We start from the raw sequence: 27,673 nt of genomic DNA, 5'->3' as shown, positions 1-27,673 counted from the left end.
TCAAATATAAAAACAGATTAAAACAGTTAATAGCAATTAAGAAATCGGATAGCAGCATTTTTGAAATTTAGCACCGCCGCAACTGACTCCTCTCTGCCCAAATCCTCTAAATAGGAAAAGGCAGGGTAGCTGCGTTTGATACCCTAGAGAAGGGCCAGGCATAAAAACCTTCTTATGGGACTCTGTATAGATTACAAAAGAGGATAAAATGAAAGGTACTTTGATGCAAACTACCATCACAACCACATAGAGGCAGATTCTTGAACCAGGTACCTTGAGTAGGAAATGCCAATAAAAAAATGTATAGATTTTAGACGGAATCTAGTAAGTAAAAACCTGTCGTGATCAAACTAAGATATAAATTGGGAAGTAACGGCTTTAAAAAAAAAGATGCACCCGAGCCCCAGACATATTACCAGTTAAATCCTGGTTATGATTAAACTGGGAGTACAGATCCTTAGCTCTCTGTATAACCACCCCCATCCCCCCCCTCCCCCACTGGCAAGGAGGTAGGATTCTGGAAATATTCCTTTGCCACAAGACGCGAAAACATGGAATTTACATATCTAATCCAAGGGATATCCATAGAGCACACCAGTGACAAACAGTCCCTGATCACAGATCTGCACAAGTGGGCTTCAGGATTTAGCCATACTCTTAGCAAGAGCAATAAAGGTTGCATTTTTATATAATCGGCTATATGCCTCAGCCCCACTTCATCTGGGCAAAAAACAGCTGGGGTGGATTGAGGGACTGCTAACAGCCTTCTCAAAAACTTATTTTCCACTACCTGTATACTTGAACAGTCCATGTAACCTCACACCTCGGCTCCTAATGTGGCAATTGAAAGACATTTGCTTTTAAAAATGATCATCATTTTCTTAACTGATTTATGTGCCAGTTTCTTTGAGAACCTAAACACTGCGTCAATGGCTCTTTGAAACTACAGAATACGAACATTTATTAGAGATTTCCAGTTAAAATCAACATCGATTGGAATCCCCAGATAAGTAAAATTAGGGGCCTTAAGTATTTCTGCACCCTCCAGAACAAATATTTTGCTTTTTGATGACTTTGGGCCACACTTCATCACGTATGATTTTGTTCTATTAATTTTAAGGCCAAGATTACCCATAAAAATACTAAAAGCGTCTAATAGGGATTGCAGGACATTTGCTGTCCTTGAAATAAGGACTCCATCGTCCGCGTAGAGTAATACAGGTAATGGCTGAGAATTAATAATAAGGGGATCCTTCCCCATCCTACATAAAAAATCTTCTAGGCCATTAATATAGAGCAGAAAAAGAAAAGGGGCCAACACACACCCCTGTCTAACTCCCTTCAAAGAGGGGAATTCTTCAGTAATATCACCCTCCTGGCTAAAACAGACCGAGCGGTGGTGCAGGCATGAAGTCTACTGAGTAAGGAAATCAAGTCTTCATCTATTCCCATATCTGACTTGTCAGACCACAGTTTATGTCTATCAACTGTGCCAAAGGCACAGGATAGGTTCATGAATGCTAAATGGAGAGCGCCTATTTGAGCTTTGGTGTATTTCTGTACTATCAGGGTTAGGTTGAGAGTTTGTTGATTGTGCCCAGCCCTGGTCGAAACCCAAACTGGACCTTTGAGACGTTATTGGTCTCCTTAGCCCAATGTTCTAACTTCCTCAATAACACATGCCCTAAAATCTTATTAGAACTATCTAGGAGAGAAATTAGGCGATAACACTGCGGGTCTGCTCTGTTCCCCTTCTTGAAAATGGGCACAATTTTCATCTCAATCCAGATATCTATCAAGGGGCCCATCATAGCAGCCCTCAAAACATTAGTAAGAAGAGGGGCCCAAAATGTGCGCAGAGCTTTATATATGTCAGCTGGAATTCTATCTGGACCAGGAGCTTTGTCAGAGGGGTAGTTTTAAATAGCATGAAATATCTCAGATACTTCCAATAAATTATGAGGGGCTGTTATAAATGCATCCCCCCTTTTGACAAAGCCAGTCAAATCTCTCTGCAGAGTATTAGCTTCTGTTTAAACATTTTTAGACAGATGGTCCAACCAAACTTGTGAGGGGATGACAGTGTCTATTATCGAATTATCTTTCTCCGCTAGTGGGGTGAAGTTAACCACCTTTCAACAAGCCTTCGTATCTTTTCTACTACTGGCCTTAATTAATTCATCCCAAGCAAGTTCCCTCATTTCTTTCTTCCTAGCAGCAAGAGTAACCCTATAAATCCTTTTAGCCTTTTTAATATCGGATTGATTGCGTGGTACAGGATTACTGATCTTCTTTAGATCTTTGAGGGCAGATGTACATGAGTGATTAAACCAGCGGGGATTTCTATTTCTATTAATACTTGACTGCTGTAATTTATCAGCCATATAACTTGTTATAGCAGAAAAGCCCTCAATAATATTTTGTGCCGAGGCATGTTCACCTAAGGCAGTCATGATCTCTTTCTTCTTGTTCTTCATCAGAACTGTATGAAAACTGTGTTTATCTACCTTACCCCACTTGGTTATCACACCTTTGCGCCTACTGAAACTCAAAGCTGGCTGCTGTGATTCGCCCTCAGACCCCTTATCCCCACCTTACCTAAACTCTAAGATTAGGGGGTTATGAACACCCTAAATTTCCCTGCAAAGGGGATAAGATCTTTAGAATAAATTATAAAGTCAATTATCGTTTGAGCACTGCCCCTTGTGAACGTGGGAATACCCTTAACTTTCAGGATTGGAAATGTCAGCATACTAGCGGTCATCAATCGATTTAACACATTGTCATAAGGAAAATGTTTAAAACGCTGAATGGAGCAATCGTATTCATCGGTAATGCCACAACTGTCTAATAGTTCCGAATCACATAAATGGGCATTGAAATCACCCACCAAGAAAATCATACTATCCTTCTTACTTCGGTTGAGGGTACCATGGATCTTGAGTTCCAGACTATCAATCACACTCGTGTCTGACCAGTCAAAGATGGTGAGGGAGCGTAGCACTTATACTAAAAAATGAACATGAAATGTTTATGAACTAATGCATAATAATGCTGCATAGAAAATATATTAATGTGCTTTTGCTAAATGTGCGCTTGAAATTTTCCCACGGGGAGTGGCCGCCAATAAATATGGGGATTAATGAAACTGACTAATAATAATGAAAATGAGATGTTAAAGTATGATTTTACACTAATATTAAGAGTTATACATAAGGATTTGCTAATAAATCATTAGACTTTAGCTAACATGAGTCGAGGCCTAGCTGCCCGATTTTCATATTAAATGTGTTTTTCTAACGTGCAGGGTGCTGACTTGCTGAAGGACATGTACTCGTATTTTTCCAAAGCTAGAGGATGAGTGTAACCGTAGTAGATCCGTTCTCATGAAATTCGACTTACTAGAAGAAACATTTTTGCTGAATGCAACACTGTGGACTAGTTACAGGTACAAGGTCGCCTGAACCGGTACAGACAATGGACCTACTGACTGAAGATGCAAGAGGACCACAAGAGTATGAAATCATACCAGACATTCTGCCCGCTGGAGACGTCAATCATAAGAACCAATAAACTACGTGAGAACTGTTATGGGGTGACAAAATTTGATACTAACACTGTAAACCCATTGGATGAAGATAGTGGGGTGCCAACCCTATCCAATCAGCGATTAGGAGACAGTACAACAGAAAAGGGATAAAAACCTTTGACATGAGGAGCCATGAGGAGATGCCATTGCAAACTTTTGTTATGACCCAGACACTTTGTTACTCTGCATAGAGACTTTGCTGTTTGGTTCTTCAAACCATCCTTGCCTTACCTTGCCCGTTATATACTTTTCCTACTTATGAGAGAAGTGTCCCTCCTTACCCATCTTGCTGAATTCCCTGGCCGTTGGCGAATTAACTGATGTCCTGAGGACGAAGACTGAATCTGTATGCTGACTCATTATGGAGGGTAACTATATGATGATGAAATTGAAATTGTCTGATTGCCTTTCCTTTCTAGGTACCAACTGCTTCTTTTGACAGAGAACATAGTTAGATGTTTTCCAAATTAGTGTTACCAAATTGTTTTGCATGAAGCCCAACATGCCAATGCTAATTCAAGGTTAGTTAAGGGGTTCACTGAAGCGGACGCAAATAGACAAATGACGTTGTGCTATGTTCTAATATTGTGATCTTTGCCTTATTGAAATCTTATTCGAGTTGCCATATTATGTCAATGCTGATGTGTTTAATGGTTTTGAGACTAATAAACTTACTAGTAGAATTGTAATCAATAGGGAATAAAATATCACAAAATCGTACAAAACTGGTGTGGTTATTCATGACTGAAAGGTCATGGTGGTTTCTGTGTCTGATTGATAACGTTATTGACTTGTTGATTATTTATCTCGTCATAAGGTGTATTCAATCAGGGTCAAAAGATTTATTGGCCTAAAACGAGTCCCAGAGAGAGAATAAATTAACTATATTGGGACGCGTTGGCAATGGTATTGTAGTAGATATTCAATAAAACATCATATGGGCCAGGCAATTTAAGAAGGCGTATCAGGTAATACGGTGTTTTATCAATGATACGTGTAGCTTCTTCTTTTACAGATTCAGATATAAATATAGCCAAACCTCCCTTGGCCCGTCCCGATGGTGATTTGATAGCAGGGGAAAAATAGGTGGTGAAGCCGTTATTATAAGGCGGATCTAAAAGCCAAGATTCCTGACAGCAGATAATTGAATATTGGCCCACAAACTTTAGCCAAGCTGAGTTATCCAGCTTATCCTTCAAACCAGCCACGTTCCATGAAATGTTCACAGAAGAAATATTAGTTAAACTAGAGGGGTAAATGTTTATTGTGGGAAATGTACCTATTGTGACCTCCCTCTGGCACTTTCCCACGGCTGTCAGGTGAGAAGTGTGGCTCAGGGATGGAGGACCTCTCCATATGTACCTTCCAAGGAATCTCCTGTTATGCTGCCTCCAAAACAAACTGTCTCTGATTGACATTCTGGTGAGGAATATTTAAACATAAGCAGCAAATATTCTGGTGCTAACATTCTCGCCCAAAATCTGTCAATTAGGGCTTCAGTTGGAATAAAATATAAGGCATCTATGTTAAATAGAATAAAACATTGGGGGGTGTGGTGGGGTCTTCAAGGTCCTTTACATGAGTGAGATCCAAGAGCCTGTCCTAAGATCTCAAGGAATTATAATTGGCAAATGTTTGACTTTTAATTAGACAATGCCGAAGCTTCGGGAGCAAAACAAACAAGTTACTTACCTTTGGTGACACTTCATCTGGTAGAGAGATAATGTAGTTGCAGATTCCTTACCTCAGAATTCTCCCCCAGGCACCAGACTGGATCCAGAAATTTTGTCCCCAGCACTACCTGTGCACATGGGAAGAGAGCGTTACGCGGACGTCAGTTTCTTCTGTGACTGTTTTCCATGCCAAAAACGCAGAGCCACTTATAGAAACACATGAAAACAGTGTGCCAAAAAAGAGACATCTCTATGTCAGTTAATGACAAACCCCCAATGAAGGAATCTTAATGCCAAGAAAGGAAGCTGTATGACACTGTCGATGTCATGCGCACCAAAAGTGACATTGCAGTCACTTTTCATAGGTGACACGTTGGTGCGCAGACATCCAGTTACAGTATAACGACTTCCCACACCAAGTGTCTAAACTAGGGCCCCGAAAGAGAGTACCCTCAGCTTTAGAAATCTGTCAGCAGAGCGGGGAGGATGAGAAGGTCGGTAAGAAATCTGGGTGGTCTCTTGTCTAAGAGGGGCCTGTAGCAGCCGAGGCACAGGACCTTGTCTCTAAGCAATAAGTATCTCACATCTTCTTGCAGTGAGGAGGCAGTGTAAGGACAACAAGACAGGCTGCACAAGAAAAAAGTGACATACCAGCGCAAGAGCCCATGCTGCTGAGGAACAGCAAGAGTAGCGCGCTAAAAAAGTGCAAGAATGCAAGGATGTGGAATGGCGGTACCACTTGCCCCACTGCTCCAAATGGGAGAGCAAGTCTCCCACGAGAACAACAACATTAGAAAGATAAGCATACGTAGTGAGATTCACCATAAATAGACATTTGTGTAAGCGGTGAGCCAGCCATGTACAAAAGCTCCCAGGGAGTTAAAATTCTAAGTCCCCTTTAAGGGATACCAAAAGTACCACAAAGATATACAGTAACGCCTATAAGGCATACAGAACATGATCTACACAGAGCAGGAAACATACCATTCTGGTAACTAGCACATGCAGCCCGTGGAAAAAGAAAAAACCCTGTTTCAACAGGTACTAAACCTACTTAGGGCACCAAAAAATATACCTCCCAGACAGCAACAACAAAAAGCTGTCATTGATTAACCTTAGGAAAAATAGTACTAACTGTAGAAGGCAGGAACATCGCACCTGGTGCCACCAGAAAATGGAATGGTTCAGACTGAAGCAAAAAAAAAAAGGTGCTTAAACTTGGACTCGACAGGAAGTATACGACCCCACTCTGAAATGGGTCCATCCGTAAGTATAGGAATAGCCCAATTTAAGAGTCTGTTCCACGCCGACTGTCTAAAGCATTGTAACGCAGAATCAGCATGTGTGCTGAACAGGCGGGCGCCATCGAAGGACATGTCTTCCAGAGTGGATCAGACAGCCTCTGAAAAGCTAAAGTGGCGTAGCTAGACATGACAGCGCAGCGCTAAAGAATAAGCCATGGCCCGACCTACTGAATCTGTTGTATTCATACCACACTTTATGGCAAACCTAGCTGCCTCTCTGGACTCCCTGTCCGAAGGACGCTGAGGAGGACACTGGGGGTCAGAGGAAGCCATAGCTGCCTGGAACACAAAACTCCTCGGAGTTGGGTGCCGGAGGAGACAAACTAGGTCCCCTGGGGTGGGTCAGTATCTATAGACTGCTCCACAGGGGCCTCCGTAGTGGATTTAGCCCAGGCCCCTGATTAAAGATCATACAGTGCTTCACTATATGAAAGCACAGGTTCTATTCCTGTTAGGCCTTGTTGAAGCACTGTTATCAAAGGATCAGTGGATACCTCCACAGAGGGAACTACAAATCTAGGCTTGGAGCTGCCCTCTTTAGCACCTCGGTGAAAAAGGAGCTTGCATCTGTTGCAAGGCTGGGGAGTGGGAAGGAAATCCGAAGCCAGTGAGGACTCAAGGCCACTAGCCTCACCCAGCTCCATTAGCCATCTACCCTCTAGAGGAGGCTGGACAGTTTTGTCCATGGGGTTGCTAAACCCCATCCCTTCTCCTTCACCTCCAAAAGCCTACTTCTCCAGAGGAAAAACAGCAAGGGACTGTGTAGAAGGAGGAGGGAAGGTATCTGAGCTGGACGGAACCACTGGCCCACACCATATGCCGTTTGGGGTCGTTGCAGCATCGGAGAGGGTGATCGGCTTGGCATCAACTGGTGCCGCCTCTTTCCACTGATCGAATTCTGGCATCGCAGGTGGGACCTCTGAAGGGCTGTGCACTGGAGTCAGTATAGATTTGAGTATCAATTCAGAGGGCCTATCTGATGCAGAGGGCGAGTCTGTCTGTGTGGAGTCAGGTAGGATACCTCTCACCTCCTTGGGGCTTGAAAACGCACCAGACGGAGGTAGGGGCCCAAAGATGACATGGAGGGAATTATAATAATGTAGCATCTGGGCCAGAGTCGTCCCGGCTCTGGGAAAAGCAGGGAGGCTCGGGTGGACTCATGCGCCAACTCCTCAGCCGGAGGCTGGGAGGGGGGTGTCAGGAACGCAGGACTTACTTGATGTCGGTGGAAGCCGAGACTTAGACCGCCCGCATTTCGAAGCTTTCTCCTTCAACGTCAATGTTGCTCTTGGAATGGACTTGCAATCCCCGGGACCCAGCATGAGACAGATGAAGCGGGCCTCCGCCAGACGCAAAGGCAGGATCTTCATACACCATTCCCGCAACGCCTTTGGACGAAGGTGTCAGCAGGAGCTGCACTCGTCATCATTGTGGTGTTCCCTGAGACACCACATAGAAACATTAGGGGGAGAATTCTAAGGTAAGGAATCTGCAGCTAGATGTCTCTATCAGATAAAGGAAAATCACAAATATGTTTCTATTCAGTAAAGATAAGCCAATGCTGAGGACAGAAAAGGTTGATTATAGTGTTATGAAGAGACAGATTTATTTAATGGAAAAGGCAGTGAGGCTTAACTGAAAATGACTTTCCCTTGGACAATGACGGTGATTAAAAACAGTTTTCTCCAATTTTAGCAGCACATTTAACCTTTAATGAAAATGCAAACCCAAGCGTCCAGATTGTTTAAACTATATCTTGAGAATATTACAGAATTCATTTAGTCACACCAGCAAAATTAAAATCATTAAAAGATCTGGGGAAGTTTATAACAATTAATCTAAACTGCCTGGCTCATCTGAACATCTTTAATTACAATCTCAACATGAATGCAAAGCACACTGTTAAAAAGAGAGAGAAACAATAATAATACATTTTCATGTGCCTGAACTTTGGCAATCACACCAAGCATGGAGCCTAAAAGATAATCTCTTGTAGCACACTAACATTTAAACTAAGCAGTGGGCAGAATAGAGTAACCTATATTTAATACTCCCTACTAGCTCAGAGAACTGCTTACCTTCCATGAGTAATTCAGGTACTTTGTTTATGACACTGCTGCATTTTCAGTACAATGAGCACTATATTTTGATAAAACTGAAGGCCACTTTGGAAACATGCACTGAATTGAAGGGATTCCATAAAATTAGCAGCCGTTGTACTGTATCAATTTAAGGTAGAACACACTCCCAATAAAACTTTTCTTGCACTGATGAAGGAATAGGATTGAATTTATTTATCCTCATAATCGCATCAAAATTGCTTCCCTGAGTAACAAACTACGTGTCTCTTGGAGCTACTATTTAGGGGCTTTCTACAGCTGTATCCAAGATGTCAAAGTATGCTTTGTTCTATGCTCCCACATTGCTGACATTCATTCTCTGTTCCAAACACTATAACTTATGAGTATGTACATGGTTTACAGAAGAGGAAGTCTTATTTAAAAAGTGATATATTTAAGAGGCAATTTACAACCTAGGATCTCATTCCTGTTTGCTGAAACGTGTTTATTATTCCTATCATTTGAAATATATAACTGCAAGCCTGTAGTCTACTAGCTTTATATTTTCACACGTTGAGAGCCTTGCAAAATCCAGTCGCTCTAACTTTCAGCAGAGAAGTATGTTTTCACTGGAGCCTAATTTGCATGCCATTAGTGAAGATCCACTGCACGGAAACCAGCTTACAGTCCTAACCATGAAAAATCTGTCATAGAAGTGATTTAAATTATGACTGCAGACAGTGACTGCTGTGGCCAGTTATATTTTTAGGTTCAACCAGCATTTAATGAATGAGCTTGTGGTTATGAGCAATACATTCAGAGTCTGGGGACTGCAGCACGGTTGTGCTGACAAACATAGGGTTGGGTTCTTCAGTAAGTACATAGCTAAATTTGATTGTGCAGGGTCTTGGGTAGTGACGTGTGAATCGGTAGTGCAAGCAGGACAGACCTCCTGTATGTGATCGAAGAATGCCATACAGAGATGATCGTATTTGTCATGAAGATAGACATGGTGCCCAGATGGTACCAGCGGCATAGGTACAGGTGCTTGACTGGTCTGCCTTTATGTCTCAGTACGTGTGGACAGTTGGCTCAAGGCTAGACCACCAAAACACAACTTTATGCAAAGAAAACCAGAAGAGAACAAAAGAAAAGGAGCAGGGGCAAGATTTATAATATGATGTGTGGCCTGATCACTTAGTAGTGTGGCAGGACAGAAAAAGACACAGATAGAAATGGAGGAATTGCCTGATCACAGATATAAAAAGGTGGCAAGTTCCTAATTCAGCAAAGGCATTTGGTTCAATTTTCTACAATACTAGAGTACAGCAAGACAAGGACCAGGCCTGTGGAACTCAAGTGGATTCCGGATGAAGAGGACCTGTGGGAAAAGGGGACAGAGTCCAGGCCATGCAGGATTATCCAGGCAAGGCAGGAGGCAATGCCCACCCTTTTGTGGGTGAAGATCCAGGACAACAGTGATGGATGAAGGCCAGCAGCGGAGTCCAGGAAATGCAGAGAAGTCCCTGAAGTCACCTAGGAGCTGTCCCTCGACGGTCACCGGATTGCAGACGGGTCAGTAGTCAGGAGGACCACCAACAAGCACAAGCAAATGCAACTTAGAGCTGAAGAAGATTTGCAGGGCTGGAGAGGACCAGCAAGGGCCTGAGGACTCGACCCTTGGCTGACCCTCAGATGTCAGGAGAGCCAGAAGAAGCAGTCGGAGCCCCGATGAGCAACCCACTGGCAGTAGGCATGGTAGGTAGCAGTGAAGCCCAAGCAGCACACCTGAAGAGGAGTCCCATGTCGCTGGATTAGCAGAAAAGAGACTGTCATTGCAGAGGTAGAGTGCTGGGGGCCGGTGCCACTCGGAGCCTGAAGATCTCTCGGAGCAGGAGTCAAGAAGCCTTGGATGCTGCAACAGTCACTCTACACAGGGATTCTGTCCTGGAGGAAGAGGCAAGGGCTAACAGTCTCCCAAGTTGGACAGAAGGCAAAGAGGACCCAGGTGACCCCTCCAAACCACCACCAGTGTTAGAGAATCTTTGCAGAACCAGAGGACAGAAGATCTCAGCAGCCGGACGTCGTTGCCTAAGGTGCCTGCGGGTGCAGGGGAGTTACTCCTTCAATCCAAAGGAGATTCCTTCTTGATTCTTTGGTGCAGCTGAAGTCATGCCGACCCCAGATGATGCACAGCCATGGAAATGTTGCAAAGGGGTGACAGGAGCTGTGGAAACAATGTTGCAGGGCAAGGTTGTCTCCATTTTGCAGTCTTGTTTGGTTCCTGTGAAGTCCAGCAGCGGTTCCGGTGACCAGGAGCAGAAAAGGTTGTTGCAGAGGCATCTTGCACGCCGAATCTTGGGACCCACCCTCAAGGGAGTCCCTAAATAGTCCAAAAAGGGGCTTGGTCACTTTGCAAGGTGACCACCTTCAGAGAGGGTCACTGATGTCACCTGCCTAACCTGACCACTCAGACTCTCCCAAGGACCTCTTCCAATCTTGGTTTCAAGATGGTAGAATCGAGTGGCCATCTGGAGGAGCTCTGGGCACCACCCCTGGGGTAGTGATGGACAGGGGAGTGGTCACTCCCCTTTCTTTTGTGTGGTTTTGTGCCAGAGCTGGACTGGTGCAAACCGAATTATGCAAGGAGGGCACCAAATGTGCCCTTCAAAGCAAGGCGGGGGCATGGGAAGGCTACCCCCTCCCCAAGCCATGTAACACCTAATTCCAAGGGAGAGTAAGTTGCACCTCTCTCCCACAGGAAATCTTTTGATCTGCCTTCCGCTGCTTGAGTTGGTCAAGCAGCAGGAGGGCAGAATCCTGTCTGAGGGGGCTGCAGCATCGTGGGCTGCTCGCAGACCCTGGAAGACTAGTAGATTCCATTATCCCATGCACTCTGGGGTTCTCTAAGGAACCCCCAGAGTGCATGGAATCATGCTACCAATACTGGCATCAGTATTGGGGTAGTATTCTGACATGTTTGATATCATACATGCCTCGGTTTGGAATTACTATTATGTAGCTGGGCCACAGGTGATGACCCATGGCCAGTACATAGCTAAAATGGCTTCCCAGCACTTCAGAAGTGCAGGGAATTGAAACTGGTGCTCACAGACGCACCTCTGCTCATGCAGGGGTGCCCACACACATAGGGACCTGCACTCTGCCCTTAGGGCTGGAAGGGCCTGCCATAGGGGTGACTTACAGTGACCTGAGTAGTGACCAGCAGTGAAAGGGTGCATGCACCTTTTCACTCTAGCTGCAAGTGGCAGGCCTGCAGACACAGTTTGCATGGGCTCCCATGGGTGGCATAATACATGCTGCAGCTCATGGGGGAGGAGGGGCTGGTGTACCAATGCCCTGAGTACCTAAGTACCATGTACTAGAGACCTACAGGGGTACACCAGTATGCCAATTGTGGGGTGTAAAGGGTACCACGGTAACCAAATTTAAAGGAGAGAACACAATCACTGGGGTCCTGATTAGTAGGATCTCAGTGAAAACAGTCTAATCAAATTGACAAAAGGCAAAAAGTGGGGGTAACCATGCCAAAAAGAGTGACTTTCGTACAAATAGTAATCCACACAAGTAATAATATGATCTAATAAGGGTTTAAGAAAAAATAAAAAGGTAACATTTTAGCAGACCAAGTCTTTTCTGCAGAATGAACCCAGTCAGTGTTTTATTCCTGCAGACACTCTAGATGCACCTACAAGTTCACTTAATCACACTAGTAATCACTCTAATCACTCTGTATTATTAAGTTTTACTGAGTAAAAGAGTTTAAAGATTTCCAAAGCTTGCTCAGAGCCTTCAGAACTTACAGTGTCTCCAGGTTCACAGCCGGGGTAGTAAGGATAGTGAACATAGAACATGTCATTCCGCACAGTTTTCTTCCTCATCCTGCAGGGCCCTTCCGTCATCTCCAACATCCATTTGTCCAGGTGGGAACCAATTGGAGGACCCCAAAGGCTTCTCTCCCGCAGAAGCTCATGCTCTGTCTGGCACCACTCATCAGTTACATACTTTGTGACATTGTGCTGGCGCTGTAAGTATAAAGATTTACAGATATGTTTAACAGACTATGGGAATGCGGTAATACACTAAATAGTGGTGGCACATACACACTACATTATCACACAACTAAGAGGGTTAGGATAAACAAGGTAAAACAGTTTCATAAAGACTTTCACACATTCATAAACCCAACTTTAAGGATCCAATCACTAAAATCCACCACCTGCTTACAAGTGATTGTGAAAAATATGACAAGCACAAAGCAACTACCCTTTACAAGAAACCAAATGACTATGAAACATAACAGCTTTCATTCATGCATTAAAACCTTACCATCTAGTCCACAGGACAAAAAATAAAGCAGTCTAATATTTGTGATTCAGAACTGAGTCTTGAGGAATGCATGTATGCGAATGTGTGATTGATTCTATGGTGCAAGCATAGGTGAGAAGCAACAAGAGTTGTAAATTAGGGGGGTGTTGGGAATGTACAGGCACTTGTACATCTATTAGTATTTTACAAGTTTGAGTTACACGGTTACATTTCACATACTGTCATTTTTAGGCACAACAATTGTAAGGGTTTTCCTAGAATCACAGTAATCAGTGCAAAGGCAGGGAGTCAAATCCAGGTCTCCAGACCCATAGCTAGCAGCTTAGCCACTAGGTCACTTATCCTCCGAGCCTCCTGAGTGAAAGTAGCTCAGGGTGCTCAGAGTACAGAAGTGAGCAATCTTTTGTACTCTAATGTCTAGCTCACTTTATTTACCACATAGAGAAACATTCTAAACTGGTGGGGTGTGGTGAGCAAACAAACAATGGATTAAGCCCAGATCTGTGATCGGGATGAATGTTTGATTTGTTCAGCAATATGGCCATCATCTGTTGTTATTGCTTTTGTTGCCTTAAGTGGGAATGCTATGCCCAGACTTGGGTCCTGTACTCACTGTGCCTCTGGATTTAAGCTAGCCTGGCTGATGAGGGGTAATACCCCAAAACCAGTCCCAGGATGCTTCTTTCCGGTCCAGGAAGGACCTGCCCTGGCAGTTCAGGCTAGGCTGTTCCCATGTGAAGCAAGGTCAAGACTGATTTGTATATGGCTGGGTCTAAACTGAGGTCGCATGGTGAGCAAAAAAACAATGGCTTAAACTCAGATCTGTGACTGGGGTGAATGTTTCATTTGTTCAGTATTCCATCCACTGTCTGTTCTTTTAGCTCCAGAGAAATATGCTGGGGCTTAGCACTTTGATTAAAAAATAAGCACTATTTGTAACATTTGACAAAACTACAAAGCATTGGTTCACCACGCAGTCAGGGGCTCAGTGGAGTCATTCAACTGCAGGGGTATGTGCTATGTATTCAATGGTTAAGATCTCAGTAAGTGTATTTATCCTTCCCTGAAGTCCACTGTCAGATAAACCCTTACCAAATTGGCTTCTCAAACCCAGGCATGTTATCAATCCTTTACAGTTCTTAGCTCAGCAATCAACTGTGTGTCATCCTGGTGGCGCATCAGCTGGGCCACAGACTGCCCCCGAGATGCAGAGAGCACAGGTGGACACTCTGGTGTTGCTCCTCAGAGCTTCCAGATGTGTTGCAGACAAAGCTGCACACTCATATGGCATGTGCATAGATGCTCCATCTGGATTTAACCCTTATGGCGAGTATAGGCCCCCCTTCCCTGCACGGACTGCAACCAAGCAGAACCTTTGTGGCCTTCAAGGAGCAAGAACTTGCATGTGCTGCAAACACGGGTCCGGAGTTGGACAGCGCTAGCCAAGATCTTTTAGCTAGCTTCCATTATGGGAATAAGAGCACAGGCACCTCATTGAACTGCAACCTTTTTGAACCCTCACTGACCAGCAGAGGGCAACTCTCAGTCTACTGAGGACAATCCAAGCTTAACATCCAGCCTGCAAGAGAGGAGGACCTGCGTGATGGCCCAGAGCTGGTTTTTATACCCTGTTATTGCCCCAAAGTTTTCTATGACATGCTCAACATAGGAAACTTGTTGAAATTGCTAGGCCACATAGTTTCACTGAAGGACTAAACGTCTGAGAACCTTGGATGGTTGTGATTTGATCCCCCGATCTTAAACTCAAATGGTGAAGAGAAGCGAGAGGACCACAGAGATGCAGTATGGGTGGAAAAAACACATTTGCTGGATAGGGGACAGAACTTTTTAAACCTTTGCCAATTAAATATCCATACATTCTGTTACAACCTCCCGCAAGACAAGCATTCATGTTTTGAAGGGAACTACAGGAGGAAATCATGGATGGTATAGGGAGAAGGAAGAGAGATCATGCTCCCTAACAGTCTCATGCACTCCAAACCATAGGGAAGATCACTGTGTTACCTCAAATGACTTACACAGGAAGCGGAGGAAATTCGAGATCCCCTCAACCAAGAGCTTGGGCTATCACCCCAGCCCAGAACATGGCCTTAAAAGTGTGATAACAAGCAGGGATGCAATGACCTATCTGGATACAAATTATATTTTGTGCCTACAGGAGACGGGTCCTTGCCCCAACAATGCTGCCAGATTTCCATGAGATCTTTTCACAGGCAGTCCACTCAAGTCTCTTCGGACATCCGTTCAGCGGTCTTTCTATCTTCGTTTATCATTCATGTAAACTGGAGGCTACTGCTCTGAGTTTCGGCCTCATGGGGACTCAAGCAGTTTCCATTACCGGCTTGAAAATCAATCAGAAAGCGAATGGACTGATACTTGTTAGCTTTTATCTTAAAGCCCAAAAAAAAGCCAAGATGATGCTGGTAGGGGATCTGCTTGATTGCCTTGAATCACTTTTCCTGGACCACCCTCGACATGAAATTATAATTGCAGGCGACTTTAATATGCAAGGTATGGGGGCAGTACCTGACAGCAATACCCAGCCGAAGGCGGAGTCAAGTATGCAGGACTTTGTCAGCCTACAAACTGATCTTGGCGCAGCAGTAGACCAAGATGAAACTGGTCAAACGGCCGTTCCTTCCAACTTGTAAAGGAATTTTGACCATCAACTATGTCCTTCAAAGTTTGAAATAGCTAACAGATTAGAAAGTGATCATAATCCTCTTAGGTGCACTCTAGGCACAACATCTCATGCGACAGCCAGAAACAACCAGGTGAGCTTCTCAACAGGGGAGAAAGTGTGAACCTACTAGAAGAATCAAGGGGAGGGCAGGACACAAAGCATTAGTCACTACCTGGCTAGGCAAACAGGAGGCCATGCTAAGTGCTAATCACCTCGAATTGGTGCCATAGGAGTGGGCTAATCATGTCAAAGATCACAGAGCCCTGTTGCCAGTTAACAGGTGCAAGTCAGTCTGTCCGAGGCATGACAGAAAATTGAGAACCAAAACAGAGTACAGTAAAGCCTTCATTCCTACTAGAAAAGCTCTTTGCAGAGCACAACAGGCACATAAACAAGAGCCCTCCACTAGCAGCGGCAGTAAAACATTTGAAATTAATCCATAAATAAACAATCTGGGAACACAAAAGGGTAGGGAATCAAAGCAATGAACCATTATTTTTCAGCTGCTCAAAGATCCAAACTAAAGGTGCTCTGGGATCATGCCAACAAACTAAAAAAAAAAAGCAATGTTACTAGGGAAAATGAAGCTCCAGAAGCGGCTTCGGTAAGGCACATATTGGGGCTATATGTGCTGCAGTCCTCTGACCAGTACAGCAGCCAGTCTGTGGGAACAAATTTCACATAATATTCCACCCTAGAATCATTAATTGAAGAGGCAATGACCAGGCATCCAAACTTTTGTCATTTTTCCAATCAGGCTTCCAGACTACAGCTTCCACAGTGGACCTTATATCACTATCCTTCCTGAGACATGAGGCTGCACAAAGTAACAAGTTACCACTCTTTTATTGATTATAGTGCAGTATTCGACAGGGTTGACTGGTCAACCCTATGGAGGAAGCTTAATTCTTGGGGCATCCCCCAACACTGCTAAGAGCAATATCCTCAATATTCACCAGGACATGGGTGAGTGTGAAAACTAGACCTAGTACAGTCAGTCGTAAAACTAACACCAATCGAGGCTTGAAGCAGGACCCCTGATTTAGGGAAATCCATTAATTCAGGTTGCCTGGTCCCTGCCAAGTTATAAAGAACTAAGCTGCACATTATTCAAAATGCGGACAACATTGTGTTCATGGATTACACAAAAACAAGTATCCAACACGCTTTGAATGCTCTGAATGGATACAACTTGGCCAATCACCTCCAGGTAAATCAAACAAAAGTCCTTATATTTGGAAGATACTGAAAAAAAAAGAATCTAACCTAGCACGTGGGTGTCATGACAATCCACACAGCGAGGAATTACAACTACCTGAGTGGATATATTTCACTTTGTTTTGTCATTTTAAACAGAGAATAATTTAAGTCCATAATACTTGTGTCCCAAGGAGCCTATTCCTACAATAAGGGATGGTAAGCCTTTCTGACTGCTTCTTTGGTATCGCACTTTTTGCACTTTTCACGTGTGATGTGTGACCACTCACAATTTTAATATACTAATTATTGTTATTTTTCATGACGTACTGCGTTGTTCATGTTTTCTGTTTTTTAGGGTTACCTGACTATGCGATTACTATGTAAGTGACTGTTTCACCTTTGAGCTCAGGAGTCTTAGATACAGATATTTTTGCTTATCATATTGTTTTTTGGAGAAGATTATTTGTTTTTGGTCCTGATGAAGCGTCTATGGATCCACAGGGACCGTAAGGACGCGAAACATGTTGGCCTTGATATGTAGAGGAGCTATGTAAATTACAGCTCTGCTCTATACTCATATATCTTGTTTGCTTTGGAGAGTCATTCGAGCATTGTACTCCTTTTTGACCCTCATTTTTTTGTTTTAACCTTGGTCTTCATCGACCCTGTACTGATTAAAGTTTTTGATGTTTAGGTATGATGAATAACCAATTTTAACTATCACTTGCTCTCTCCAATATTCTATTCCTAGAGTAAACTACCTCGCTTACTCTAGTTGAGCAACACGGCATAAGAGCCCCCTCCGGGGAGCCCACCAAGCATTGCAGAGCCGGCTTGGTGAGAAGCACTGCCCGATGATGATGCTTGTCATCCATTGTGATGCATGAGGGCTCTTTCTCCTGATAGTTCAGGTCTCCTATTAAAACCAGTGAAGCCTTGGAACAGTGTACCTTTATTTACTGTACAGATTATTATACACTAATAAGTAAAATTTTTGCTGCTTTCAATTGCATTTCCCAGAAATCTATATCGTTTTTGAGAAAATATAATTTGACAGTTTTTTGTAATGCATAAGGTAAAATGAGGGTCTGTAAGCAATAACTTGTTCACATACCCAGTTCTGGCTTTGGATAGGACGACAGAGTGAAAGAAATGGCAGTACTATGCGGTGCTGATACACAGTAGTCTATTGTTACAATTTCCACAGTACCCAACTATGCTAGGCACAATCTATTATGGATAAATTAGCATGTTACTGAAAAATATATAGCCCAGTGTTGTGTCAAATAGATGGTGCCATACATTACTTATAATTAGATCTTTCAGTCCCTGAACTAGTACTTTCGGTTTAACTTATCAATGATCAGGCATCCAGACCTGTGCTAAGATTCCCCACTATAGGGATTTCTCCATGAGAGAAACTGTTCATGGCAGAGAATACTCATTTATGAAGAAAAATATGCTGCATGGAAGTGCCTTAATCAATCTAAACTAGAGGTTATATAGACTTGGTGAATTTCGTTCTAGTGGTTATTTTTAGCTCCTCTCTAACAGCACATACAGGTGCCACCCAGAGGCAAATCAGTCATAGCCACAACTTTTTTATATTCTCACTGTTTGTCTTGCTGGCCTACATGGGCATTGGTATGGCCAAGGATCAGCTTCTACCCACTGCCCGCATAAACATCTTAAAATTTGGCTCAGTACTCAATATTCATGTAGTATGTCCAGAATTTGGTAATTTAGATTATTTTTCTTAATTTGGCTTTTTTGTTTACAAATAGAAGGTCTCTCACATCTCAGAGGCTTGAGTGTCTTTGTCTAGTCTTCCTCATTCCTTCCACTCCTTTCTCACCCACCTGTGGGAAAACAATCCAACAAAGGAGTCAATACCCATGTGCAATATCACTGAGAGGAGGAGTCACTCATTCCTATGGCTCAAAACACGTATTTGAAGAAAAACAACTTGCCCCACTCCAGACCCAACACTAGATGGCAGGACAATGCAGAGCATGTGCATCTACAGCCACACATGCCATCAAACATAATTGTTTCCATGTAAGGAAGCAAGGTTTAATCTAGGTAGAAGAAAGATGGGCATGTGTCTTTTCACTTCTAGAAAGTGACTTCTTTGAAACATTTTTCATGAAAAGCTGCGTCTGTGCTATGTCCTGAAATAGCTAAACATCAGAGCCTCTGACTGCACCTCAGTCTTTTTTCCTTCCAACTAAAGTCTCCATTTGGTAAGAGACTTAAGGTGAGTAAGTTGCAGACAAAACTCTATTTTTTTTTCTTACAGAATGTCTCAAAAAGGAATGATATACATTTCATTAGAACGCTGGTAGTCACCGAAAAAGCTATGCCCCAAAGGTACAATAAATTATGCCTTTAGCAATTTTCGGGTAATCCTACTTGGTTTCCAGCATCTTCTGTAGTTCTTTCAAGGTTTATATTTTTTTAACCAAGATTTAGCCAAACATTCTTATAACTGCCTTGGCTGGCATGCTCCCTTGTAACTTTTCATCTCATCTTCTTGAGTTTATTAATCAAAATGAAACTGTTTTTCTTAAAAATGCCTTGAAGTTGACTAATTCACTCTTTATTTCCATAGATTTTTCAGATTGATTTTTGTTGAGGGCGCTTAATGATCTTGATCCTCACCATTGAGACCAATTTGCATGTTCGATCATTTTTTCTTCAAACCTTTCTTATGAGGCTGCTGCAGTTGACAGATCCTTCATTTCTGCACATCTTTGGTATTTCTTCTTGTGTGCAGTAATTGATTTCTCTTCTTTAGTCAAGGTGCCTGCTACTGCTCCTCCTAACCTGCATCAAACATCCTGTGTGTTCTCTGAGACCACAGAGATACGCATAATCAGGAAAGGATCGAAGGCAAGAGTAAGAGTAGTTCAGGTTGTAAAGCATGCTAGCTTGAGCCCAATGTTAACAGTACTGCAGCACTCACCAAGATATGCAACAATCACATGTTCAGTCACAGAGGTAGAGGGAAGACACACCATCAATCCAAGTTCCAGGCTCACAGAGCTGGTGTTATTTCTCTCTTACTGAAGTTATTACTGCTGTATAACAATAAAATATCACCACATTTTACCAATGTTTAGCAATGCTTGTGTGCCTGCTGTTCTGGCAGAATAAGTTAAAGATGTTAAAATTATGAAGGAACTCTCAAGTTGCCAGTCACATTCGAGGAAAAAGCATTGCAAAACATGTGCCTAAGCACTATCACAAGTACAATGTTCATTACCTACTCTCAACATAATGGCACAATTGTCTTAGTAAGGTACCAGATGTTTGCTGCCAAGTAATTAAACCTTGTATACTGATGTATCCATACCAGGATCTGCAGACTCCTGGAAAGAACAATAAAGGATTTTGTGCAGTATTTTAAGTGAAAATAGATGGCTTGCTATGCTCTCAGTTTTGAGACAGGCTACATATTTTTCTTCATAGTGTCATTTTTCAATATGATGTACCACTAATATTCTAATGAAAAAGGGTATAGAAAGTCAGAGTATAAAAGATAAATACATTCATTTATGGTTGTGATTCTTACAAAACACTAGCAAATGGAAATAGTGCCCCCATGTTGTCACAACAAATGATCCACCTCACTGATGAGGTTCAAGCAGGCTACAAGTCTGAGATTGCTTGTGTTTCTGGCTGTAAGAGTCCTGGCATGGAAGATTGGGATGGACTGTTCTCACTGAGCAGGACGAAGGATAATTTTAATACAGCTGGTCTGTGTCTAGAGTTGCACAGTGAGCACAAAACAACAGACCAGAATGTGGTCCTGAGCAATACTAAAGGGAGGGTCAGCCATAAATTAAAAAACTTTGGACAAAAACTGTATCTCCGTTGCTGTCTACTGCTGTGGAGGATCACTTTGTTTGTAAAGAGGTTTAAGACATCTCTAACAAGCCAAACATTCTGTATGCACTATCTGAAAAACACCTTACCAACCCCATAAATGCAGACTAGAACTTAAAATAATTACTCACCTACGTCTCGAACATCATAGATGCACTCATGTTTCGGAAATATATAAGGAAAGGGGCATCTAGGAACCATTCACCTATGGTCGCTGAGAGCCACTTATATAGGTGTTCCTCATTAAGGGCTCGACATACTAAGAACTATTTGCAAACTGACAGTTTAGCAACTGAATATGTAATTTTTCTATGCACTATACATGCTAACTGGTTGCATTGCATATTTTACACTAGCAGGGGATTGCAAATCGATCTGCCTAAGGTATATTAGGCAGGTCACAATTTTTGGTTAACACACTAGAGGGGGCATGCAGTGCCCCCCTAGATTGATGCTTGTTTCCTCAAGACTGCCCAATAGGATTCTCAAAGCGGTAGCTGCCCCATCAAAGATGTAAACTAAGAAAAGGGAAAGTTTACTTAGTATACATCTCTTCATGGCATGTAGTGCTGTAGATTCACATGCTTTGCTGAAGTCGGTCATCTAGTGTTGGGTTCAGACTGTTACAAGTTGCTTTTCTTCGAAGAATCTTTTCAAGAAACGAGATCGAGTGACTCCTCCTCTCGGTGATACTGCGCATGGGCATTAAGTCATTTGTTAGATTGTTTTCCCGCAGGCAGGTGAAGTAAGGAGTGTATAGAGAGTAATAGGAAAAGAGATGTCCATGAAATGTATTTACACATATGCAATATTTATATAGGAATGCAACTACAACGGCCACAGGCGTCAGGGGAGGAGGAAGGGTGCTTTAGAATCTACAGCACTACATGCCACAAACAGATGTCTACTGGGTAAGTAACATTTTCCGTTCGATGGTCTGTGTGGCTGTACCTACACATACTTTGCATAGACTGTGAAGCAGTCCCTTCAAGTAAGCGGTGGCTGGCCTGTAGGAGTTGCAGTTGACTGAAAACGTGTTCTGAGCACTGCTTGGCCAACACTGGCTGGCTGGTGTGCTAAAACATCTACAAAATAGTGTTTAGTAAATGTATGTGGTGTAGGCCAAGTAGCCTCTTTTGGGATGTTACCTAAAAAAGCCATAGAAGCACCCTTCTTTCTGGTGGAATGTGGTTTGGGGTTAATAGGTAACTGCCTTTTGGGTTTGACATAACAAGTCTGAATACACTTGGCTATCCATCTAATTATACTATTTTTTGATGTTGGGTTACCTTTATGAAACGTTGAAAATGCTACAAAAGCTGTTTTGATTTCCTAAACTGTCGAGCCAAAGCCATCAGCTCTGAAGCCGGTGTGGTGGGCTTTCTGTGTGATGTTGAAAGGCTCAGATCGAGGGGTCTGCTTGATCCCGAGACTGTGTGGGACGTCTTGGAGCCAGAGGTCGATGACAAAGAGTCGATGACAAAGACGTTTTGGTCTTGGCTATTTTTGGTGCCGAGCTGGAAGGCAGGACATCCAAAGGTATCTTTCAGATCTGCCCATAGCCCAAAGGCAGTGGCGGTCCAGCGACCTGATTTTGGGGTTCTTTAAAGTCTTTGTATAGGAGGCCGGGGCAGATGTACTCAGGTTGTGCAGAGGTAAAAAGCTGGCTCTCAGTGTCGGATTGGACATCCGACTCCGAATCTTCCATGGAGAAGGCCTCCTCCTGTTCGAGCTCCTCCTGCGCGTGTTCTTCCCCGAAAATACCTGGAATGTTGTTGGGTGTCTTCAACGCAATCTCCAATCAACGTGTTCTTTGGTCCCGGATTGTCTTCTTGGATTGAAAGGACACACAGGCATTGCAGCTTTCTTCTTTATGGACCGGAAAGAGAGACAAGTTACACACCAGGTGTTGATCGGTGTGTGGGAATCATGGAGTCAGTTCCATCAACCCTCCATATCTCTACACTACGTAGAGGAGTAGGCCTGAGAAGGGTGTTGGCACCCCGAAGGGTAAAGAGCCGACTCCTGGCGCAGAAATTCAGATCTATACGTTAGGTAGAGAAAACGCAATTAAATTACAATACAGTCGCTAAAAGAACAGTTCGGAATAGACCGAGCTGAGGAATACTGGAGCAAAAGGCACACACGTCCGAACCTGATGGCAGAGAGAAAACAATCTAACAAAGAATTCGATGCACATGCGCAGTGTCACCAAGAGGAGGAGTCACTCGATCTTGTGACTCAAATAGATTCTTCAAAGAAAAACAACTTGTAACACTGTGGACCCAACACTAGGTGGCAGACTTATGCAAAGCATATGTATCTACAGACACACATGCCATCGAACATAAGCTTTCCTGGCAAGGTGTTTTAGACGTTTATAGGGTGCAAAGGAATCCAGGCTTGTAGACCACATATTTAACTTGCATTAACTATGACGTACATTTCACTGCCCTTTGTATGGACTGCATGCAGCCTTGCACCACTCTGTTTATGCATACCAATATTTAATGCTGACTCATTAATCAGCCAACATTTTCATGTCTAGTGTATATTCCATCACCCTTAAATCCCTTTCCAACACTACTGTGCCATTTGTCCCAACCTACATAAATGGTCATCGTGTTCATATGGGCTGTCAACAGCTTTTTTCCCCCATGCTTACTGCTGACCTACAGTATGTAGCCCATTGTTAAATTACAATTTAAGTTTGTTTCTGTATATTGTACCATCTTCCAACAATCCAACTCCCACACAGATACATCTTTTATTGTACACTATTTTTATCATCACCATTTCTATACATTCACCCTTCATTTCCTCATTGTTTCCTTTTCTATGTTTAACCCTCGTTTGCTAGCGCTACTGTTTAACATATCTGTCTCAAACAAACTCTACTGTATTCAATTCTGTCACTCTTCTGGGACTCAGCATAGCTACAGCAAAAAATGACTAAAATAAATTAAATAAGCTGAGCAGGAGATGTATTTTTAGGTATCTGTTTTAAGATATGGCATTGCGAAACCGGATGTTCATTATGAAGCCAATCATATAAAAAGCTTGTAAAAATTCTTTCACATCATCCATGTGATCTGCAAGTGTATGGAAGCAAAAATAAATGCCAGAAATAGAAAAAAAATTAAGCATGGTTTACCTCATAGTGCTCTTTGTACTGCATATCCACTAAGTCTCGAACCACTGCGATGTGGGTAAACATCCACTGAGAAATTTCCTGGAGAAAGCGGGGAAAAATGGTACCACAGTAAATTAAGTTCAGAGTAATGATCAAGTCTAAGCAAAATATTGATTCATTACCAGTCATCCACAGAAATGTTCCAATGTAAACATTCGGGAAACCACTTTGGCTCTGTTCTCAGATATTTCAAAACTATAAGAATTTTAATATGTGGAAAATGTTTGACACAGCTCTTTCAATGTGTCAGGCAGAATGAGCAGCATTGATGATGACAACAGACCTTTGTCTAAAAAGTGAATATTTATTATACTATGCACTAGTGACTCACCTGTCCCCCTTCAACAGTGCTGACACACTGGTGGCCTTGTAACCTTAAATTAAAGAGGAGGCACGAGGGATTTCCTATCCTGCCTGATTACTGCTGATGCTAACAATACCTGGAGAGTACACCAGGAGGAGCAATGGATCACGAAATTCCTCCCACAGAGACTTGAGAAGGAGCAGAGCATAGAGCTCATCAGATATGTGATGTGGAACACACAGGAGCAGCCTGCTCAGCTCTAAACGGACACTAAACAGTCTAAGGATGTATCCTTATTTGAATCTACAGCACTGTCCTTATAGGCCAACATAAGAGGGAAATTAGATTGTTGAAACTAAATCCCACCTCGGTAGGGAAGAAGAAAGAAAACTGGTGGCTATGCAGGATTAGAGATTGTGCCAGGTGGTGAATCAGAAAGATGATGAGGTACTTGCTAGCATCCTGCAAGTAACAGCTATATTGAAGGGTGGTAACTCAAGCCTATGCAGTAGGTCAGAAATTAAAGAATGGGGATGCAGAGAAACAAGAGGGGCAATGGAGAAAAGATCAAAGATATAATAGGATGTGGATAAGGGAATCTGAGTTCCACTGCCATTGGATGCCAATGACAAGACACTCAAGCATAGGATTAAGTGATTAAAAAGATTAATTGGGGAACAACAATCCCAGAGAAGTGGTTAAGTTTGCAACACTAAGCTAGGAGAATAACTATAATTCCTCTATAGGGGAAGCAGCAGCAAACAAAGCTTTACATATCTACTTGCACTACTCCACACTGATGCCATGCACCCTAAAAGAGATTGAAGTATTTTCAACACTGATGAAAGTGCTCTGCACGGTGCACGTGCCTTTTCTCATGTCTCGTTTATATTTTCAAGGCAGTCACGAACTCTTACATTTGGTACTTAATTATCTACTTGTAAAGGAGCTTTAAAATTGGCCCAAGCACGTTACAATGAGGCTGCACCCTATGACATAAAATGGAAGTATATGTTGTTCATTCTTAATCTCCTGTTTCTATAAAGTAACTTTTCACACTTCTTATTTAGCATCAAGAGCACAACAAAGAAGCACCCAGTTTTGAGTTCAAGTCAATGCACATCTTCATAGTGTGGTCCACTCACACAATCTGGCATTCTACTGCCATGCAAGCCAACATAACACGCTCAACGTTTGAGTGAACACTCTAGTACATGATGCAATAGTGACAATTAAGTTGTTTTGTCTACCTGCATGGACAGGTTGTGTTTGTTAAGTCCGCTTTCCTTCCGGTTTCTTCTTGCTCCAGTTAACTTGGAAAGACCAAACCCGCTGCTTACTCGTGAAAGCTTGGACTGTGAGCTGGGCACGAACGTTTCACCTTTACTAATGCTTTTCTTTTCTTGAGCTTCAGAAACAATATATACACATTAGGCAAAATCATATAGCATTAACTGGAAGGAGGAATGATACAGTATGTGTGCATTATAGCCACTCCGACAGTTTATATCAATCTATGTGGACAGTGAATGGTGAGCTATACTTTAAAGATGAACTTATGGGTCAAGCATCTCTGTCACAGACTAAGTCAAGTCAGTACATAATATGTATATTTTAGCATTATCAGAGCTACAAATGTCATGTAGAAGGTTTACTTGTGTTCCTGTCATCTCCACAATATTCACAAGATTCTGCTGAGAATCAGGTCTGACACTATAGAAGCACACTGATTGTCTATGACAGCGTGAAACCTTTTCTGAAGCTGGTTATCAATTTGTCTCCCCAACTTGGGCTTCCCTTATGACCTAAGATTTATTACTATATGCATCTCCCAACTTACACCCCCCTTAGAGGCAAAACTAGTGGCAATTCTCTAATGGGCCATTGTATCAACCCTTAATCAAGTCTCAAATGCAAACTTATGAACATTGTTCTTAAACCTATAAATCTGCACTCCCATGGTCATGATGTGGGAGTTCCGGGGCGGCGCTGCTCTGGAAAATGTGCGCAAATTGGTGTAACTGTTGGGTTGCAGGTATTCATTAATTTTTTCTTGGCCCATTCACAACTTCAAAATCACTGGGAGATTTTATAATGTCAAGGGCCTGGGTACATCAGTTTGCAGTGTTGGACAGAATCAGGCTCACCCCAAAGATTAGCAGGTCTTTTTGGAGAGGGAGTTTTGTTTTCCCACAGGGAAACATTCTCCATGGAGATAAAATATAGTTGTATTTGCTGGGAGACTTTGGATTACCAAATATACAGATGCATTTATTCTCATATGTGAATCAAATTAACATAGGAATTCCAAGGGTACTCTTGGAAACCTCTGTCAACATTGTAACTGCCAATAATTTAATCGACACAGAGAAGATATCCGACATGAGAAGATTTCTAATTTATAAATTTAGATTGTGGATTTATTACTAAGTAAAAGTCAAAAAGATGCACATAATGCAGGAAATGAGTTCTTCGGAAACAAAAGATTAGACTTCACCTAAGTAACTTTGCCAAAATTTTGCAGTTGCTTCCTCAATAAGTGGTTTTATTTGCGAGATATCAATCTGTCCACGGTCATTGGTGAAGAGTGGCACTTTGAAGAGCTCCTCCAGAATTTGTTTCCTCAGGTGAACGAATTCCTTCCACACGCGATTCACAGCTTTCACAACCAGCTGGCGTCCTAAATAAGAAACAAAACAAGACAATCATATAATTTAGCACAGATGACAGAAAAAAAGACAGAAGTAGAAAAAGAAGTCTTATTTCCATGAATTATCATTTCATATCTATTATTCAACGGATCTCTATTTCCAAAATAGTCTTCCAAATTACTTAAATGAAAAAACACTGTAAAATAAGCTCCTACAAGAAGTTGTTTTTCTATGATATACGTAGCTCAAATTGAGATTCTTTTTTATAACAGTTAATATGTATTTTTTTTCTCAGAAGGAGCAATTTAACTGCCTACAGGCTTCTGTTTCCACTCCACTCCCTGTCATCGGTTCCACCAAGTCTGGTACCATTGGAGCAGCGTAATTTAGCGCTCCACCATTTATGTACAATTTATACACTCAACGTGTGTTTAACAGTATTTGAATATACTACATTAACCAACAATAATAAGTGGTGATAGTCACCTAAATTATAGCCACAATATAACTAGAAGAATTATAATCAATGTATTCATTATAAAGAACTATATATACATCCCTTCAATGTAATTAATCTATTTAATCATGCTAACTGTACTTGCTTGGAAGCCATTTTTGGAATAAAGGATGGCCTAACTTGTAACCACGCCCTAGCTCACGTATTTCACATTTATAAATGTTTTGCAAGTTTCTTGTTCTTTCCCCTCTGCAGATGTCTTGTAGTGTTCGAGTTAGCATAGGGTTATTGTTATTTTTG

At 42.4% G+C, this 27,673-nt stretch overlaps 1 protein-coding gene across 3 annotated transcripts in view; it reads right to left on the bottom strand.

Annotated features, from left to right (window-relative positions):
• WDFY3 (WD repeat and FYVE domain containing 3) overlaps positions 1–27,673 on the bottom strand; it is a 1,200,521-nt gene that overhangs the window by 341,014 nt on the left and 831,834 nt on the right. For all 3 annotated transcript variants that reach the window (XM_069236246.1, XM_069236255.1, XM_069236264.1), the window contains 4 exons: positions 26,763–26,945; positions 25,516–25,673; positions 23,923–24,000; positions 12,451–12,672 (listed from right to left, as the gene is read on the bottom strand). In XM_069236246.1, coding sequence (XP_069092347.1) covers positions 12,451–12,672; positions 23,923–24,000; positions 25,516–25,673; positions 26,763–26,945 — 641 coding nt within the window. The remainder of the gene's footprint in view (positions 1–12,450; positions 12,673–23,922; positions 24,001–25,515; positions 25,674–26,762; positions 26,946–27,673) is intronic.

The sequence above is a fragment of the Pleurodeles waltl genome, chromosome 1_2, assembly GCF_031143425.1.
Source record: "Pleurodeles waltl isolate 20211129_DDA chromosome 1_2, aPleWal1.hap1.20221129, whole genome shotgun sequence".
NCBI classification, from domain to species: Eukaryota; Metazoa; Chordata; class Amphibia; order Caudata; family Salamandridae; genus Pleurodeles; species Pleurodeles waltl.
This window is presented reverse-complemented; position numbering and strand designations above follow the sequence as displayed.